This window comes from Oryctolagus cuniculus, chromosome 9, assembly GCF_964237555.1.
Source record: "Oryctolagus cuniculus chromosome 9, mOryCun1.1, whole genome shotgun sequence".
Lineage (NCBI taxonomy): Eukaryota > Metazoa > Chordata > Mammalia > Lagomorpha > Leporidae > Oryctolagus > Oryctolagus cuniculus.
This window is the reverse complement of record NC_091440.1, coordinates 124,508,468-124,527,519: the sequence shown is the minus strand read 5'-3', so window position 1 is coordinate 124,527,519 and position 19,052 is coordinate 124,508,468. Positions and strand designations below refer to the sequence as shown.

Here is a 19,052-nt window from a genome sequence, read left to right as displayed (position 1 = left end):
AAACCTCTTCCACAGTCATTCTCGTACCTCGTTGTTACCAGAGCAAAACAGGTTGCTTATAGATGGGAAATACTGGAATCACAGATTCCTTTAAAGTCAACAGTTTAGAAAGAAAGCGTTACAATGAAATGCACATGCACCATTATTCAAGAATGTAATTATTTTGATAGTTCTTAATTATTACAACTCATATGAATTATTTTAAATGGAGAGATTCTGGAATTCTGAACCAATTTTATAGATTTGTAATATTTTCAAGTAAGAAAACCCCTTTAAAGATCATATGGAGACTTCTAATAATAAACACAGTATGTAAGGGACAGGAAATAATGCATTGTTAGTCCTGAGCATGGAAGGAGAGAAGGAAAGAAGTGCTCAGACCACTTGTGTCCAGAGCCCACCCTCCAACCCTGTCACGAGAAAGCCCTTGATAGCTACAAGGTGGCACAGGGCCAGGCCAAGAGCCTGGGTGCCATATTCCCAGGACACTGGAGATTCACAAGTCAATCAATCTTCCCCCCTTTAAGTCCCCCACCTCGCTAGTCCCACCCCTCTTCCTGGGGAGAGCCACAGTCTGGCCCCTGAATGGATTCGCCACCCAACTTACTGATTACCTCAGTATTTTTTGGGAGAAGAGAAACCCAGACAAACAAAATCACCTCAGGCCACGACTGGGTTATGTTTCTGCAGACTGACAGCCCAAGCACTGGCAAAGCAAAATCTCTGTCAGAATCATAATGGAGTCATCTTCCATCCTGGGCCTCCGAGAACTCTTCCAAGTGGGTTCTTGTTACCACAGAGCCTCCGGGCAGGCCCCCAGGGCAGGGGACTGAGAAAGGGGTGAAAGCTGCAGATTGCGAGTGCCAGGCTGGGTTCAACAACAGCGGGACCCTGAGCAAGGCCGTGACACTTCTGGCCAGGCTGGAAGCCAGGCTGGTGGGGCTTGCACAGCAGACAGGAGCTGGGGAAACACTGCCAGTGTCAATCAGCTAGAAGGGTGGCCCTGACTGGATGGCTGGGTGGCTGAGGGCAGGCTCAGGAGACCACCAGAGCCCTGGAGCAGGGCTGATGCTACAGTGAGGCCGCTTAGCAAAGCGATGACAGCTGTAATATTCTGTACACTTGCCCATGGCAAGTCACAAACTTGGCTCTCAGAATAATGATGGCCCAAACACATACAGCCACGTGACCCCTTCCCTCATCCAAAAGAAAGGATCGAAACAACAATGCCACCACCTCCTCTTATGCTGACCACCTCCCCGCTGGGAAATGCTGTGTGTGTGTTATTCTTGGCTTCTAGCAATCTCCCAAGGCAAATGCATGCCGTGGCTGGAAGCCATGGCAGGGACCCCTGCACTCACTGCCCCTGTGTGTGTGGGTGAGGCAGACTGTCCGTGGGCTCCCAACGTGGTTGCAACCCAATGTCAGCCACGCATGAGGGATGAGGACAGGGAGGAAGGAGGAGTGCCTGGACAGTGTCAGGACGAGTTCACACTCTGATGCAGTCCCAGTTCATGACCACATCCCCAGCATTAAATCTTGCAAGGGACTGAGTGTGCAAGGGGAGGGGACCCTTGCCCTTTACCCGGATCACGGGAAGAGCACTCAGATAGGGAGCAGTTTCTAAGACAGAAAAACAGCTGATCTAGCAGACAGAAAAACAGTGTTTCTCCATCCTCTGCCTTAAAAGTAACCAGGCTATGGGTCAGATGACCACAATCCACAAACAACCACTGATGAGCCAGCTTCTGAGCTGTTGCAGGGCAGTCTGGGTGGAGGACACAGACCCAGTGGCCCTCCATCACCTCACCCGGGAGCAGCACTGACACAGGAGCTAGACAGGCCCTTGGGTGAACACTGGGCCCTCCACTTCTGTCCGGGAGCCGTACCTCATCCTAGAACTCCTTCTGGATTTGGAAGCACGCCTCTGTGACGCCCAGCTTCCAGCCCCTCCCATTGGTAACCCTGCTGGAAGCCCTCAGGCGAGCTTCGAAGACCTGGTCTTGGGTCTGTCCCCCATCAGACTATGTGCCCTTGGGGGCACAGATTTTTGTTCCTTTTCTTTCTTTCGTTTTTTTTGTTTGTTTGTTTGTGTTTTTTTTTTTTTTTTTTTTTTTTTTTTTTTTTTTTTGACAGGCAGAATTAGACAGTGAGAGAGTGAGAGAGACAGACAGAGAGAAAGGTCTTCCTTTGGTTCACCCCGCCAAATGGCTGCTACGGCTGGCGTGCTGCGTCGATCCAAAGCCAGGAGCCAGGTACTTCCTCCTGGTCTCCCATGCGGTGGAGGGCCCAAGCACTTGGGCCATCCGCCACTGCCTTCCCGGGCCACAGCAGAGAGCTGGACTGGAAGAGGAGCAACTGGGACAGAACTGGCGCCCCAAGCAGCACTAGAACCCGGAGTGCCAGCGCCGCAGGTGGAAGATTAGCCAAGTGAGCTGCAGCGCCAGCCTCTTCATTCCTTTTTTTTTTTTTTTAACTTTTATTTAATGAATATAAATTTCCAAAGTACGATTTATGGATTACAATGGCTTCCCCCCCATACCATCCCTCCCACTCACTACCCTCCCCTTTCCCACTCCCTCTCCCCTTCCATTCACATCAAGATTCATTTTCGATTATCTTAATATACAGAAGATCAGCTTAGTATACATTAAGTAAGGATTTCAACAGTTTGCTCCCACACAGAAACATAAAGTGAAAAATAATAGATGATTTTTTTTAAATGATGATGAAATCAGATCAGACCTATTGTCATGTTTAATCCCAGTGAGAGTCAAGTTGGGAGTTGATAATTTCTTTTTTTTTTTTTTTTTTTTTTTTACAGAGGATCAGTTTAGTATGCATTAAGTAAAGATTTCAACAGTTTGCACCCCCATAGAAACACAAAGTGAAATATATTGTTTGAGTACTCGTTATAGCATTAAATCTCAATGCACAGCACATTAAGGACAGAGATCCTACATGAGGAGTAAGTGCACAGTGACTCCTGTTGTTGACTTTACCAATTGACACTCCTGTCTATGGCATCAGTAATCTCCCTATGCTCCAGTCATGAGTTTCCAAGGCTATGGAAGCCCTCTGAGTTCTCCGATTCTTATCTTGTTTAGACAAGGTCATAGTCAAAGTGGAGGTTCTCTCCTCCCTTCAGAGAAAGGTACCTCCTTCTTTGAAGACCTGTTCTTTCCACTGAGATCTCACTCACAGAGATCTTTTGCCAGAGTGTCTTGGCTTTCCATGCCTGAAATACTCTCATGGGCTTTTCGGCCAGATCCGAATGCCGTTAGGGCTGATTCTGAGGCCAGAGTGCTATTTAGGACATCTGCCATTCTATGAGTCTGCTGAGTATCTCACTTCCCATGTTGGATCACTCTCCCCTTTATTTATTCTATCGGTTAGTGTTAGCAGGTACTAGACTTGTTTATGTGCTCCCTTTGACTCTTAGTCCTTTCATTATGATCAATTGTGAACTGAAATTGATCACTTGGAATAGTGAGATGGCATTGGTACATGCCACCTTGATGGGATTAAATTGGAGTCCCCTGGTATGTTTCTAACTCTACCATTTGGGGCAAGTCAGTTTGAGCATGTCCCAAATTATATATCTCTTCCCTCTTTTATTCCTACTCTTATGTTTAACAGGGATCACATTTCAGTTAAATTTCAACACTTAAGAATAACTGTGTATTAATTACAGAATTAAACCAGTCATATTAAGTAGAACAGACAAAAAAACTACTAAGAGGGATACTGTATTAAGTTGTTCATTAACAGTCAGGGCTATGCTGATCATTTATTTCTCTTTATTTGGAAGGCAGAACAACAGGGAGAAGGAGAGACAGAGAGAAAGGGAGTTCTTCCACTTCTGGTACACTCCCCAAATGGCTACAATAGCCAGGACCAGCCTGGAGCCCTGAACTCAATCCAGGACTTTCACACAGGGCGTGGGGATCCAAGCACTTGACCCATCATCTGCTAGTACCCAAGGTATGCGCTAGCAGGAAGCTGGATCGGAAAGGCGGAGTAGCAGGGATTTGAACTCAGGAACTCTGACAAGAGATGTACGTGCCCCACCCGCCACCCCTGCTCCCTCCGCACAGCCTCAGCACAGGGCAGCAGGGCAGTCGATGCTGGATCCATTTCTGCTGAACACTCCACAGACCGAAGGCACAGGTCCTCTTCCCGAAGGGCCTTGCAGATGTGACAATGCTTGGGCAACTTCAGTGCTGCAACCAAGTGACCTCCACTGAGCCTGCCATGTTTCACTGCTCAAAGATTTAAGGGAAACACTGCATGCAATGTAGCCAAGCCCAGTAGTGGGTAAAAGAGAACCTTATTTCACAACAGACTATTAGGAAAGTAAGATCTCCAATCATGGTCCCAAAAGGACACTCCAGGAATCTGGGAGTTCTGGACTGTTCTGGAGTACTGTTCTAGACTTGGTAAAATCCCTACACTGATTAGTAATGATCTACAGAATCACACTGAAATTTGTCTCAAAAAATATTAATAGGTGCCAGCGCTGTGGCGCAGCGGGTTAAAGCCCTGGCCTGAGGCACCAGCATTCCATATGGGCACCAGTTCTAGTCCTGGCTGCTCCTCTTCCAGTCCAGCTCTCTGCTGTGGCCCGGGAAGGCAGTGGAGGATGGCCCAAGTGCTTGGGCCCCTGCACCCGCATGGGAGGCCAAGAAGAAGCTCCCAGCTCCTGGCTTCAAATCAGCTCAGCTCCAGCCATCGCAGATATTTGGGGAGTAAACCAGCAGACAGAAGACCTTTCTCTCAGTCTGTATCTCTACTTCTCAAATGAATTTTAAAAATCTTTTTTAAAAAAGTTTCTTTTAAAGAGTTTGTGGATAGGGCAGGTGTTTGACGCAGTATTTACAATGCTGCTTGGGATGTGCCTACCACATCAGAGTGCCTGGTTCCAGTCTCAGCCCCTCTGCTTCCAATACAACTCCCTGCTAATATGTACCTCGGCAGTCAGCTGGTGACAGCTCAAGCACTTGGGTCCCTGTCACCCATACAGGAGACCAGAATGAAGTCCATGACTCCCAGCCATGGCTGTTTCAGGTATTTGGTATTTGGGCAGTGAAACACCAGGTAGAAGGCTTCTCTCTCTCCCTCCCTCACTCCCTCTCTCCCTCTCTCTCTCCCTCTCTCTCTTTTTCTCTACCTATCTCTGTTTCTCTGCCATTCAAATAAACATAAAGAAAGAACAAGTGAATACTAGAAATTTTTTTTGGAAAAAGTTTGTGGAAAAATAGAAAAAAAGATAAGTTTATCTTGGTGCAAAAAATAATAATTTGAAATCCATGCACAGTTTTTTCATAATATACATTTTTCATGAACTTTTTGTATTACTCTTCCATTTAAAATTCAAGGTCAAGTTGAGGAACTGCTGAAGTCAGCAGTGACCACACAGACACCAAGAGACCACAGCAGAGGCCCTTCCTCACCCAGTGTCCAGCCACATGAGAAAACCCTGGCCTAGGAAGGTATGAAGCATTTCTAAGTACTACCAATAAATTTCAATGAAGTTTTAAGAGAAATGGCTGAACTCAAGAAAATTTTCTTTTCAAAGCCTGTAAGTGTCCTAATGACTTAGAATTTTAATGATGAATCCTACACTTCTACCTGTCTACTTCCAAAGTAGAGAGAAGTGCAGGCAGATAGCATTCCTTCATGGTATACGAGGGACAACAAGGGCTTTCCAAGTTCAGAGAGTAAGCTGCAGACAAAGCTCTTACAAGAGCCGCGTTTCCTGACATCTGAGTCGGCTCCCTCCACATACATACGGGCAAGCATCACAGTTAGGGCTGACCAAGGGCTGACGACGCCTGGTACAGTCTCGGGGAAAGCAGAACCACCCACCAGAGAGCTCAGCTCCACGGCCGGCGGCGTTCCAAGCTCACCTTTTAAGGACTGCAGGTGCTGCACGGCCATCCTGAGGACAGTGAGTTTGTCCAGCTTCCTGGCCACGGGGCCACACTGAGGGATCATGGCAGACAGCTCCTCAATCAGGCCGTTCATCTTGTCTCTCCTCCGCTTCTCGGTCTGACTATGAGCTTCTTTCCGAGGGAAAAAGAGCATCCTGTACATTGAACATGGAGAGACCCACAGTCACCCACAGGTGCTCCTGGGGCAGGTGTTGAGTCCAGCAGGCCCACACGGTTCTCCGGCCCAGAGTGGGCGGGGGTACCCTCGCAGTCAACGTGAACACCCCTCAGACACCGGCACAAGCAAGTGGCAGCCTGGAGGCCTCCCTCCCATCACAGCTCCCTGTTAGGGCTCCAGTCTCCTCCTGCTGCGAGACCTGCTCCCAGTTCTAGCTGGTGCTGGTCCTGTCCTGCCCCTCCTGCCTTCTCAGCCAGCTTCCCGAAACAGTGAGGTCTCCACTCCATCTCGGCTTCTCCCCCTCTGAACCAACCCCCACAGCCTCTGCTGTGGGCGCCCGCAGTCCCTGCCCTCTCTCACCTGGCTTCTGTGACTTCCTCCCCCTCTCACTCCCTGCTGGGCTCAGTCCCCTGGGATCCTCGCTCAGTTCTCTCCCCTGCAATGCTGGTGGATGTCACAATTCATAGCTTGGGGCCTTCCTTCCCTCTCCGTAATTCACCCTGGGAGGTCTCCCTCATACCCACTCCGAGGCTACCCCAGTCACACCCCTACCTCAGTCCAACTGTACCCAGTGCCCCAGCTCTGGAGCTGGAATTGCACATGTAGAGCATCCACAAGCACCCCCAAACTCAAGAAGCCCCAGACAGAACGCACCGCCTGCCACGTGGCTCCCGAGACTCTGCTCACGCTGGGTTTATCTGCAGGTGACCCAGCGGCACCCATGCTACTCCCTCCCTCTCCTTCCCTGTGAGGAACCAAATAGTCACGAACTCCCGAACCCTGCTTAAATACTTTTCTCTTCCTCTCCATGCACCCTGGCCCTACGCTGCCTCAGAAGTCTTTTAAGTGGATGCCTTTTCCAGTGTCTTCCCCTCCCAGCCTCTCTTAGGACTTCCAGAATTTTCCTCCTAAACAAATCAGACCATCCCAATCCCACTGTATATAACGTCCCCACGCACCGCACCACCCAAGACGTCTGCTCAGACTCCCTCATGACATCCCAAGGTTCTTGGGAAACTCGCTCCTGCCTCCACCTCCGGTTGTATTTCTTCCACATCTCTTCCTGACAGCTCCCAGTGTTCCACAGCGGCAAGGCTCAGCAACTTGTCTCAGACACCACACTGTCTCCCATCTCCCCATGCCTGCTCATCACTAAGTGTCCCTTCTATACAACAGGGGCCAAAAATGTCACAAAGAACATATATCATGAGTCTTGTGAATTAGCACTATTTATACACACAAAATAAATGCTTTCTTTATTTGTGTAGAAACATTGGAAATATATTTACTTGCTATTAGTCAAGCAATTATGAGAAAACAATTATTTCAACAAGTTCTACAGTCCAAGTTTCTTTATCGCAAGTATTAGTTAGATGTGATATTAATATTCAGTATAAATAGTGAAAATACGTGAAAAAAATAATATCCACATGCTTCCAGCCTTCTCGTGCTTCCTTGAAACTGTAAGCCAAGGTCCAAAATCTAAAGGGGCTTCCTTGTCAATCAAACGAAGTGTAATGGGAAGAAGAAATGAAAGCTATTAGAGAAAACACAGAAAACTCTCCAATATGCCACGCGTGGCAATGGAAAGAAAGACACTGACTCACGTCTCAGAAATTCCACTGCATGCCCAACCATGGAATCTGCTGTGGGGAAACAAAAGTTGGAAAAAGACACTTTCTTGTCCAGCTGGGAAGTAAAACATGTCTACATGCTTTCATTATTTAATATAAGACCTGAACTAAGGAACTGGAATGCAACATGAAAAATCACAAAAATATCTGGGTTCCATGGAGACTTCAACTAATGTGCATTAGATGGGCAAATTTAAGAAATAACATACAACTCCAATTTCAAGACAGAACAAAGTGCAGACAGTGGGAAGACCAGATAATAGGACTGACTATTTGTTTTTAGAGCAAACAAAGGCTCTGAACCCAGGGTCTTGAGGAATGCAATGAGTCTCAGTGGAGTCCTAAAATCATCATAAGAAAATATTAATATCTCTCAAGGCAACTTCACAAAAGACAAGCTCAGCCATAGAGTTTACTGTTATGTAATAGGATGTGGGTGCTATGGAAAACCATGAGTGTCTCATTAAAACAGGCGAATGGAAAACATCTCTTTTCTAAAAAAAAAAAAAATATATATATATATATATATATATACACACCATGAAAAAAACTACCCATGAACTTGGAAAGTTTTGGTTGTTTTTTTTTTTTTTTTTTTTTTTTTTTTGACAGGCAGAGTGGACAGTGAGAGAGAGAGAGACAGAGAGAAAGGTCTTCCTTTGCCATTGGTTCACCCTCCAATGGCCGCCCTGGCCGGCGCGCTGCGGCCGGCGCACCGCGCTGATCCGAAGGCAGGAGCCAGGAGCCAGGTGCTTTTCCTGGTCTCCCATGGGGTGCAGGGCCCAAGCACCTGGGCCATCCTCCACTGCACTCCCTGGCCACAGCAGAGGGCTGGCCCGGAAGAGGGGCAACCGGGACTAGAACCCGGTGTGCCGGCGCCGCTAGGCGGAGGATTAGCCTAGTGAGCCGCGGCACCGGCCGGAAAGTTTTTGTACCAAAATAAACCTCCCCTTTAATTCCATTGTCCACAATTTTTCTTAAGATGTATTCATTTGAGAGAGAGAGAGGAAGAGAGAGAAAGCTCCCATTCTCTGCACACAAGGGCCCCAACTGCACACAAGGGCCTGCGGTTGAAGTCAGGAGCCAGGAACTCCATCCAGATCTCCCATGTGGGTAAGAGGGACCCAACTATTTGAGCCATCACTGCTGCCTCCCAGGGAATGCATTAGCAGGAAGCCGGAGTCAGGAGCAGGAGCCAAGAAGTGAACTCGGGTACTCCAATAGTGGGTATCCCAAGGAGTGTGTTCCCTGCTAAGCCAAGCACCGGCCGCTCTCCACCAACTTCCTGAAGTACCTTCATATTCTCTTTTTTCCTCGTTTACTTGATCATTTTAGTATCAGAAATGCCAGACCAACCAACAAAAAAGACCACACATAAATGCTTGTGCTCTTACACGGACAGCAGCAATGTCATGGCTCTGGGCATGCACTCCCCTTTTGAGACAGGCGGCTGCAGGATGCATAAGCAAAAAGCAATCAGGCTCCAAGGATCACAGGCCACGAGGCAGGCCACGCATCAGAGGCACCGAATCCAGACCTACACGGTACGTCTCACTGCAGCTGACATATGTGAGACCGCCGTGCACACGCGTGCAAGCGGCTCTGGTGGGGGAACGCGCAGGGCGGGAGCAGCCGTGCAGGAGAAGGGCTTGCTGTCTGTCTCCATCCCCGTCCCCACCTTGTCCACACGTACCTGGGGTCTCAACGCTCCTGACAGTCCTGCCCGTGTCCCTGGAGCCGAGCACACCCGAACCCTCCCAGAATCCCAGCCCTGGGAGCCGCCCTGGGAGAGAAGGGGCAGGGTGGGCGGGGAGGGACGCCGCACTGGCCCGCTGGAGGAGCGGGGGTCGCGGCCTCTGCAGAGCAGGAATGGCGGTGGAGGCAGCCCCTGCAAGCGAGGCTCGAGCAGCGAGACAAGGCCCCTTGCTCAGAACTGGCTGGCGCCTGGGGTCGCGCTGCGGCGGCCGCGCCATGGCACCCTGGGTGAATTCCTCCGGGGACAGCCGGCCGTCTCCCTCGGTGTCCGTAGTCCGGTCGCGTGTCGGGAGTACACTCCTCCTCGGGCATTTTCTTCACTGAGGCCGCCATTTTGCAGCTAGCCTGCCCGACCTGCGTGTCTCCTGACGGCTCATGTGATCGCTGCCGCTCACGTGAGCGTCTGCCCCAGCATGCCCCGCGAGGTCGGGCTCGCGTCGTGACGATCTCCCAGAAGTCAACGCGCTTGGCAAACATGGAGGCGCTGCCCTGAGGCCAAGAAGTCTGGTAGGTGTTCCTGAGCTCGTCCACGGTCAGGTGTCCGGCGGGGCCGTGCTTGGGGAAGCCCTTGCACCGCTCCTGCAGCTCGTGGTCCGTGAACTCCGTGTTCTCCCTCGGGTCCTGCAGCACCTTGGGCCGCACCTCTGCTTGCCCATGGCGCCTGGCCGCCACTACACGCAGAGCCAAACAGAGGCTGAGATGGAGTGGGGGCTCACCACCATGCACAAAGACGAGAGCGAGCGAAGGTGATGCCATCCGCGGCTGCGGCCCGCACCTTTGTGCCCTTAGAAATATGCTGTTCTGAGATGGGCGTCTGTCACTTGCATCTCAAAGCTCACCCACCTCGACGTGCCCCCTCGAATGTGTGACAACCACTGGTTTCCTTTACAGCGGAAGGCAATTTCCGGCCATGACCTTGTACACTGCTGTTGCTTCTGCCGACAATGCTTTCTCACTCCCGCCCTGCAGGCTCACTGCCAGCTCCACTCAGGATTGGGTCTAAGGCTGGGAGTTTGCCCTAGCACTTAGTATGCTGACTGACACACCCATGTCCCGTTTTAGAGTGCCTGGGTTCGAATGCTGGCTCTGCTCCTGATTCCAGGTTCTTGCCAACAGGTAATGGGAGGCAACAGATAATGGTTCAAGTTAGTTAGGTTCCTGCCACTCAAGGAGACTTTATGGATAGAGTTCTTGGCCCCAGCTTCAGCCCAGCCCCGGCCATTGTGGGCCTCTCTGGGGGATGAACTAGCAGGTGGGGCTTTGTCTTTCTGTGCGTGTGATGTGTATGTATGTGTATGTGTTCTATGTATATGTACGTGTGTGTGTGTGTGTGTGTGTGTGTGTGTGTTTCTGCCTTTCACATATTTTTTTAAAGCTACAATTTACTGGGAGACAGCTTTCTGGCATAATGGGTAAAGCCACTGCCTGCAGTGTGAATGCACCGTATGGGCTTTGGTTCGAGTCCCAGCTGCTCCACTTCCAATCAAGCTTTCAGCTAATGCACCTAGGAAAGCAGTGGCAGATGGCCCAAGTGCTTGGGCCCCTGCACCCACGTGGGAGACCCTGGAAGAAGCACCTGGCTTCGGATTGGCCATTTGGAGAGTGAACCACAGGATGGAAGATCTCTTTGTCTCTCTAACTCTGCCTTTCAAATAAATAAATGAATCTTTAAAAGAAAAAAAAAGAGTACAATTTAACTTGTCAACTTATCCAGGAAGCCATCCTTCACTCCTGATCCTAACTTTATTTAAATGCTCACCCCTCTTCATTGCCATACTTCCCGGGGTGCCTATTATTCCAGCTATCGGATGTACAGTCATGATTTGTCTCTTCCTGCACTTTTTTTTTTTTCATGTAAGTGTTTCTTATGTCTTATTATGTCTTTTGCTCCTAGTCTATTGGGTGTCCCATAATAGGTTCTCAACAAATTTTTAAAAGACTGCATGCCAGGGGCAAGTGTCACAGCACAGGGGGTTAAGCTGGCACGTAGGGTACCCTCATCCCGTGTTAGAGTGTGGTTCTAGTCCTAACTGCTCTGCTTCTGATTCAGCTCCCTGCTAATGCATCCTGTGAAACAGCAGATGGTGGTCCAAGTCCATGGGTCCCTGCTCCCCATGTGGGAGACCCCGTGGAGTTTCAGACCTCTGGCTTCAGCCTGGACCAGTGCTGGCTGTTGCAGACATTTGGGAAGTGAAACAGGGTGTAAGATCTCTCTTTCCCTGTTTCTATCTTTGTCACTCTGCCTTTCAAGCAGATGAAAGTAAATAAACATAGTTTTTAAGAAAATTCAATATTTCATAGAATCCTCATCAAAGACCTTTTTAAAGAACCACCTCTCCAGTCAAAACATTCTCATACATTCTTGTTGAAAAACGCCTAATACCTTGTATCTACTGACTGGCTTTCATGCCCTGAGTTGTTGGTGGGAAGGTTACTGTGTAACCAATACTTCATGAAACCCAGCATTTCCTTACAGGAGATGGAAAGGGGGATGGAAGGAGGACTGGGGCAGAATGGAGGAGGTCTGGGAGAGGTAATGAGCAAAGCAAGAGGAATCATTTTTCCTGTCTTTGTGGATGTGGTGATGGTACCCAGTATGGAAGGGACTACACCACAGCCCAGGGCTTCTCTGGCACTGACATTTCTATCCCTGGTGAAAGAAGGCAAGCAAAGGGATTCTGGGGAAGCCTTCCCACCATTCCTCCTGTCATGACTCCTGAGCCGGAAGAAAGCAGACCTTGGGTCACCCCCACTCAGATGTGCTAGCCCTTCAAGGGCTAGAACTGCCCTGTCCAGTTGCAGAGAGACAGGAAGGTAGGAGTAATGTAGGAAAGACCACACTAAGGACCTGGCATTCCAAGGAGGTGTGTGGTGCCAGACACTTGTGAGTGCTGGCTTCTTCATTTTCTAAAATTTGGGCAGTCAAGTAAATGATCATTAGTGTTGCTTGCTGCCCAAAAGGCGAATCTGTCAGAACCTGCCTGGTGTCCAGTATTTCCCCTAGGACTGCGCCCATTTTCCCATCCACCTGCCAGATCAACTAGGGTCTCAACTGTGCTGCTGACATGGCAAGAAACTACACTCCTCTAGCACGTGCTGTTCCCACGCCAACAGCCACAGCCTTCTTACACACTAAGAACAGTGGTGCTTAGGATTCTAGGACTAAGGGAGACAGTAAGAAGGACTAATTAAGTAGGGACTATCAACTGATCACACAGAACAAACACAGCCAACAGCTCTGGGCAGACTGCACCCTGGGCCACCGCAGCTCCCACATGCATCCCTGTTGTTGTTGGGAGACACTAAGAATCCAGGCGTCCTACGATTGTGGGAAATCTCCCTATTGGTCAATCGGTCACACTGATTGTGCTGTCTTGGGGACTGAAGCTAAATTATAACAGCGTATTAGGAAGAACTAAGTCAAAAAAGAATGGATGTTTCATTCCATCCTCATCTCCTCCCCCTACTCAGAATCTCCCCTTCACAGTCACATGAAGGGGAGTTAGCTGAAGGGGAGTCGCTCCAGATGGCTTGCTTTATTTGGCCTGGATGTTTTCCCCATGCAAACCCTAGCTTTGGAGAGGCAACTAAGAATAGTTTGAACAAGGAACTGGTGAGTATTCTCAACATTGACCATAACTATGGTCTACTTGGGTTTACATGGGAAGCAAGAGTTTTATATGACTCAACTGGCCCCTAGTGCTGAAGCGTTTCCATCAGGAAGCAGGTGTTGTGCTGGACCATAAACATCCAGCGCATTGTCTCTTTCACACCTCCCTTCTGCACAGCCTCCTGGACACCTGGCTGCCTTCAGAGTCGGATGGAAAAGTCCAGAAGTTCCCTGCTCCTCAGAAACAATTCATCATTTAAAAAGCACACAAAGACTTGACGGGATTTGATTAAGAAATTCACTTACTGGGGTGGATCCAAATCACTTCCTCTGCGTTTTCTTGGAAAGTCCATGCCATGCAAGCCGAAGGGTGCAGCGGCTGCTGGGCTCACGTGCCTGGAAACCGATGGAGCAATGCACTGGTTCCCCTCTACCAGCCCTTGACCTACAGCAGATAAAGCACAGCAAGACATTTCAGTTCTAACTTTTTAGAAAATTTGTGAGGGGAGAGAGCGAGCTCCCATTTGCTAGCTTGCTCCCCCAAATGCCTGCAATGAGCAGAGGGGACTGGGCCAAGGCTAGGAACAGGGAACCCAGTCCAGGTCTCCCATAAGGGTGGCAGGGACCCGACTTCTTGAGCCATCCCTGCTGCGGCCCAGAGTCTGCATTAGCGGGAAGCTGGAATCAGGCCCGCAGCTGGCTGTTAAGTGTGGGCTACGGGTGTTTCAACTGCCTTCTTACCCACTAAGCTAAATGCCAGTCCCAGTACTGTTTCACAGTTGGTGTTAGTGAGTTATAACGGAAGCCAAATGCTGTTTCTTACCACTAACATATCACTTTAAGATGCTCAGTCACAGGATAGACAGAAATGAAGTACTAATGGACACTATTCAACAACAATGCCAGCTATAAATAGTATTATACATTATGAAAACACTTGCTCAGCGAGATTTGAAATACTGTATATATCATGGTATTTATTATGGGATAAATACCTAATCTAGGTAGAGGATATATCTTTTAAAATTTTTATTTATAAATGGAAACAAATTTCATGTATTTCAAACATAGAGATTTAAGAGCATCCCTCCCTCCCTCCTTCCCTTCCTCACTCCCATTCCCCCACTTCCTTCCTTTCTTATTTTTCTTCTAATTTTCACAATGACATACTTTCTATCTACTTTTCTTAAAAATTATTTATTTATTTAAAAGTCACAGTTACAGAGAGAAAGGGAGAGACAGAGAGAAATACCCGCCATCCATCCAGCTATTTATAGCTGGCATTGTTGTTGAATAGTGTCCATTAGTACTTCATTTTTGTCTAACCTATGACTAAGCATCTTAAAGTGATATGTTAGTAGCACTCCCCAAATGGCTGCCACAACTAGGGCTGAGCCAGGCCAAAGCTAGGAGGCTCTCCAGGTCAGCCATGCGGGTGGTGGGGGTGCAGGGACTTGGGCCATCTTTCACTAATTTCCCAGGCCATGAACAAGGAGCCGTATCAGAAGAGGAGCAGCAGGATCTTGAACTGGTGCCCACATGGGATGTTACTCTCTATGTCACAATTATAGCCCCATGATTTACTTTATAATCGCAAGCTTAATCCTCCACTAAATAAAGAATGTGGCCGGCGCCGCGGCTCAGTAGGCTAATCCTCCGCCTGCAGCGCCGGCACCCCAGGTTCTAGTCCCGATCGGGGTACTGGATTCTGTCATGGTTGCCCCTCTTCCTGTCCAGCTCTCTGCTGTGGCCCGGGAGTGCAGTGGAGGATGGCCAGGTGCTTGGGCCCTGCACCCGCATGGGAGACCAGGAGAAGCACCTGGCTCCTGGCTTCAGATCAGCGAGGTATGCCGGCCACAGTGGCCACTGGGGGGTGAACCAACGGAAAAAGAAAGACCTCTCTCTCTCTCACTGTCCACTCTGCCTGTCAAAAAAAAAAAAAAAAAAAAAAAAAGAATGTAACAGTAGTAAACAGAAAAACCACTGTTTCTCAAGAATATAGATAAAGGCTTTAAAGGATATAGCTTAAAATGGTAAGACTTAGCAGCTACCTTGTATACACGTGTATTTGTACATATAAACCAAATACAGAAGGCAGTTCGTACCTAGACAGAGCAAGAGGCCTAGGGAGCAAGAGCAGACGAGGAAGGGCAGTTAAGCCTGCCCAGGGGCAGGGAGTAGCATTGAGAAGGGTTTCTTAGGCCAGGCATTTTAGGCTTAGAGAACATCATGAACAGGAGGCAGAAACACGTTCTGGGAAATCCTACACCATTATTAAAAATGATGCTAATGATGGGCTTTATTGATACAAGAATTGCTTAGGTAATGTTCAGTGAGAAAAGCAGGATGAAAGACACAGACTGAACTTAAGACAAGGGAGTTGGCGTTGTGGTGCAGCGTGTGAAACTACCACTTACGACACCAGCATGCCATACTTAGCACTGGTTGAGTCCTGGCTGCTCTATTTTTAAGCCAGCTCCCTGCTAATGCACCTGGGAAAGTGCTTGGGCCCTGCACCTACATGGGAGACCTGGATGGAGTTCTAGGCTCCTGGCTTCTGCCTGGCCGAGCCTTGTCCACTTAGGGAATGAATCAGCAGATGGAAGCTCTCTTTCTGTCTCTCCTTCTGTCACCCTGCCTTTTAAGTAAATAAATCTTTTTTTTTTAAAAAAAGATAAACAAAATACAAAGATAATACATTTGCAAGGAAGGGGGAAAACCACAATGAAAAGTTTCCAGGTGTTTCATTTGTGTAGCCAATTAAAGAATTTTTCTCCTTTCTCCTGTTTAATACTGTTTCAAAAATTTTTAAGTATCATGTCTCAGTTTTCTTAGAAAGAACAAAGACTACATATGGACAATTGAGGAAGAGCCATAGCTGAACGTAGTGTGTAACTGAAATAAGTTAAACACCCTTAATCCAGTAATCCCCAAAATGCACCCTGGAATGAAGCAGACTGTGGGGAGCAACTGGGAGCAACTCGGACTAGACTAAGTTACTGGAATTAAGACTTATTCTATGCATCTGCTCTCCCACAATATGGCGCTGGGAGAGGAGGAAACAACTTCTACACAGCTGCCTCCAGTTCAACCAATAAGCAGCAGGACCTACTCCTGATTGGAGGAGAGCAGCATACTCGGCGTGTGGGTAGCAGAGTTGGGATTGGCGGAAGAGGACTATAAAGGAGGAGAGAGACAACATGCACCAGGAACATCTATCTGAAGGAACACCTGTGCAGCCCCCGAGAGAGCCAGCCGGAGGTGTGCTGCTCCCCCGCGGAAGTGGGGAAAGTGGCAGGGGGAACCGCCCTCCCACGGAGGTGGAAGGGACGGTAGCCAACCCGGGAAGAACCAGCAGCAAACCCGGGGAGGGCCGAGCAGACGAAAGAACAGCGCAGGGTCCTGTGTCGTTCGTCCACGAAGACGGGGAGCGACAGCAGACAATGGTTCAAATAGTGGGATTCCTGTCACCCACGTAGGAAATCCTGACTCCTGGCTTTAGCAAGGCCCAGCCCTGGCTGTTGTAGGCTTTTGGGAAGTGAATCTGCAAATGGGAGATCTCTTTTTCAAATAAATATAATAAATATTTTTTTAAAACCTCCAAAATCTGAAATAGCATGCTGCAGGTGGAAGCCCGTATCTGACCTCATGTGATGGGTCAGTCAAAACGAAGAAGCACAAAAGATACTGGACAAAAGCTCCTTCCTGCTACGGATATCAAATGTATTTGAAGCATCAGTGAATTTTGTGTTTAGTCTTGCGCCCATCCACAAGATATCTCACTATACATATGAAAATATTCCAAAATCCAAAGAAAATCCAAATCCAAAACACTCCTTGTTCCAAGCATCTCTGAAAAGGGATGCCCAACCATATCATGAAATTGAGCTGGAAAGCCGGTTTCTCCAGCTCACGGAGGACCCCAGACGTCACGCTGCAGAGTCTCCGGTTATTTCCAGGCAGCAGGGAGCTAAGGGCATCACCTGGACACCATGCCAGCCCCGACCACTTCTAGGGCTAAACCTCCCCAGGGCAGGGTGGACACTGCAGCTCAGCCCTCAGTCTTCCTCGCAGAAGCTGCAGCACCCAGATACCTGCCCACTTCTCTAATGCAGATGGTACTCAGAGCTGGTCTCGGAACCCTCTCCAGTTTGGTCAGGAAAACACAGCTTTGCTGCTAACCCTGGGCCCAGAAGGCCAAAGACCCTTCCAGGCAAGGTCAGGATCCCCAGTGCATCTCAGGTAGGACACTCAAACATTTCCGAAAGTTCTGTCTCTCCAACCCAGATGTCAGGGGGCAAGTTTGATTCTCTTGGCCTTGACCTCAAAAGTAGCAAGACATCCACCTGCCAAGGCCTGAGGCTGGTGCTTGAATCATGTCATGGGAGGAGTGCTCAGATGTGAGAAAGGAACCCAAGTGGACATCCCCAGAACAAGGTTGAAATGTCTCTGACTTGACTGATGGAACCGCATTTGGGCTTATTTCCTCTGAGGACTATTAATTTCCATGAGCTCCAACTAATAAAGGGGAAGCCAGCCACTGCTGCACTGCAGGGACCCAGGACAGGTGTGTGAAACCGCACACGGTCACAGGATGGGTGCAAGACTCCAGCACAGGGAAAAGCGCTCTGCTTGCTGAGGCTGGTCACTGGCCAGGGAAGCTCGCCTAAGTGCAAAAGGACAAACAACATCACAGTAAAATGTTGCCTTGAAGAGTACGGGCTGGGCAGCAAAGCAAGAGGAGGAGCTGAAAGGAGAAGGGAGAGGAGCTGGAGCACCGGAAGTACCACTCAGGGGAACACAGACTGCACATCAGGGAGAGCCGCAAATGCTCAAGCAGTGGCCAGCGAGAAGTTCCGACGTGGGGATTTGGAGGGAAGACGCTTCCTGAAGGTTCAAGGGCTGTGGGGCCGATGGGATGGGTGCCTTCACCTGCTGTGAAGAGGACAGGATGTGCTGGAAAGGGCAAGGGCGCACAGGATGGCACAGGGGAAGGGGAGTGCCAGAAACGTCTCCAAACACGTGAGGTGGCCCCAGATGGAAGGCAGAGTGAAGACAAGGGGGAAGACCTCTGGAAGTGGAACTGAGGCCCTCGCGTGTGGGTCAGGAAGCAGAGGGGAAGGGGAGGAATGGGCCACAGCCACCTGCGGTTCCTGCAGGAATGCCGGGATGATCTCAGCCCAGGCTGGATGGGGTGGGGGTGGGGGTGGGAGTGGGGAAGGACACCCAGGTGGCTGGCCCTGGAGGATGAGTGCTGGGGAGGGGCAGGATCTGCATCAGCGGCTTTGCTCCAAGGCAAGCTCCTTCTCACTGTAGTGTCCAGCCAGCCCAGCAAGGGGGAGTCCCGTTGGGGTGGGCAAGGCTCTGAGATGCTAAAGCCTCAGAATACAGAAATGTAAGATGTGGTTCATTCACTGACATTTTCCTTCATTTACCAGTTCTTTCCTACAACTAGCACATATTGTTTTAATTCAAAACTACTTTCATACAGGGGCCAGCGCTGTGCCATATTAGGCTAGGATTCCGCCTGTGGTGCCAGCATCCCATGTGGATGTCCTAAGTCCCACAGATGGAGCTAGGTTCAAGTCCTGGCTGCTCCTCTTCCAATCCAGCTCTCTGCTGTGGCCTGGGAAACCAGTAGAAGATGGCCTAAGTCCTTGGGCCCCTGCACCCACATGGGAGACCCAGGAAAGCTCCTGGCTCCTGGCTTTGGATTGGCCTAGCTCCAGCCTCTGCGGCCATTTGGAGAGTGAGCCAGTGGACGGAAGACCTCTGTCTCTGTCTCTCCCTCCCTCTGTAACTCTGCCTCTCACATGAGTAAATGAAATATTTTAAAAAAACCTACTTACATACAACAAGAGAAATTTTTGTATCACTCCCAGTCTTTGACAGGACACATCCACAGCACTGTGCAGACTGCTGAGAACGAGAGCGCTGTGCTC

General features: G+C 49.3%; 1 protein-coding gene across 17 annotated transcripts in view; it reads right to left on the bottom strand.

Moving 5' to 3' along the window:
* BMAL2 (basic helix-loop-helix ARNT like 2) overlaps positions 1 to 19,052 on the bottom strand; it is a 70,009-nt gene that overhangs the window by 35,096 nt on the left and 15,861 nt on the right. For 11 of the 17 annotated variants that reach the window (XR_011379036.1, XR_011379037.1, XM_070049544.1 and 8 more), the window contains exons 2-3: positions 13,417 to 13,555; positions 5,910 to 6,088 (exon numbers count right to left, since the gene is read on the bottom strand). Coding sequence is in view for 15 of the 17 variants with exons in the window: in XM_070049544.1 (XP_069905645.1) it covers positions 5,910 to 6,088; positions 13,417 to 13,555 (318 nt within the window). In the remaining 2 variants the exon portion in view is untranslated. Of the gene's footprint in view, positions 1 to 5,909; positions 6,089 to 6,890; positions 6,916 to 9,139; positions 9,871 to 10,101; positions 10,145 to 12,140; positions 12,227 to 13,416; positions 13,556 to 19,052 lie in introns of those variants that run through there. The other 6 variants (XM_051850886.2, XM_051850887.2, XM_051850888.2 and 3 more) reach the window with 4 other exon arrangements.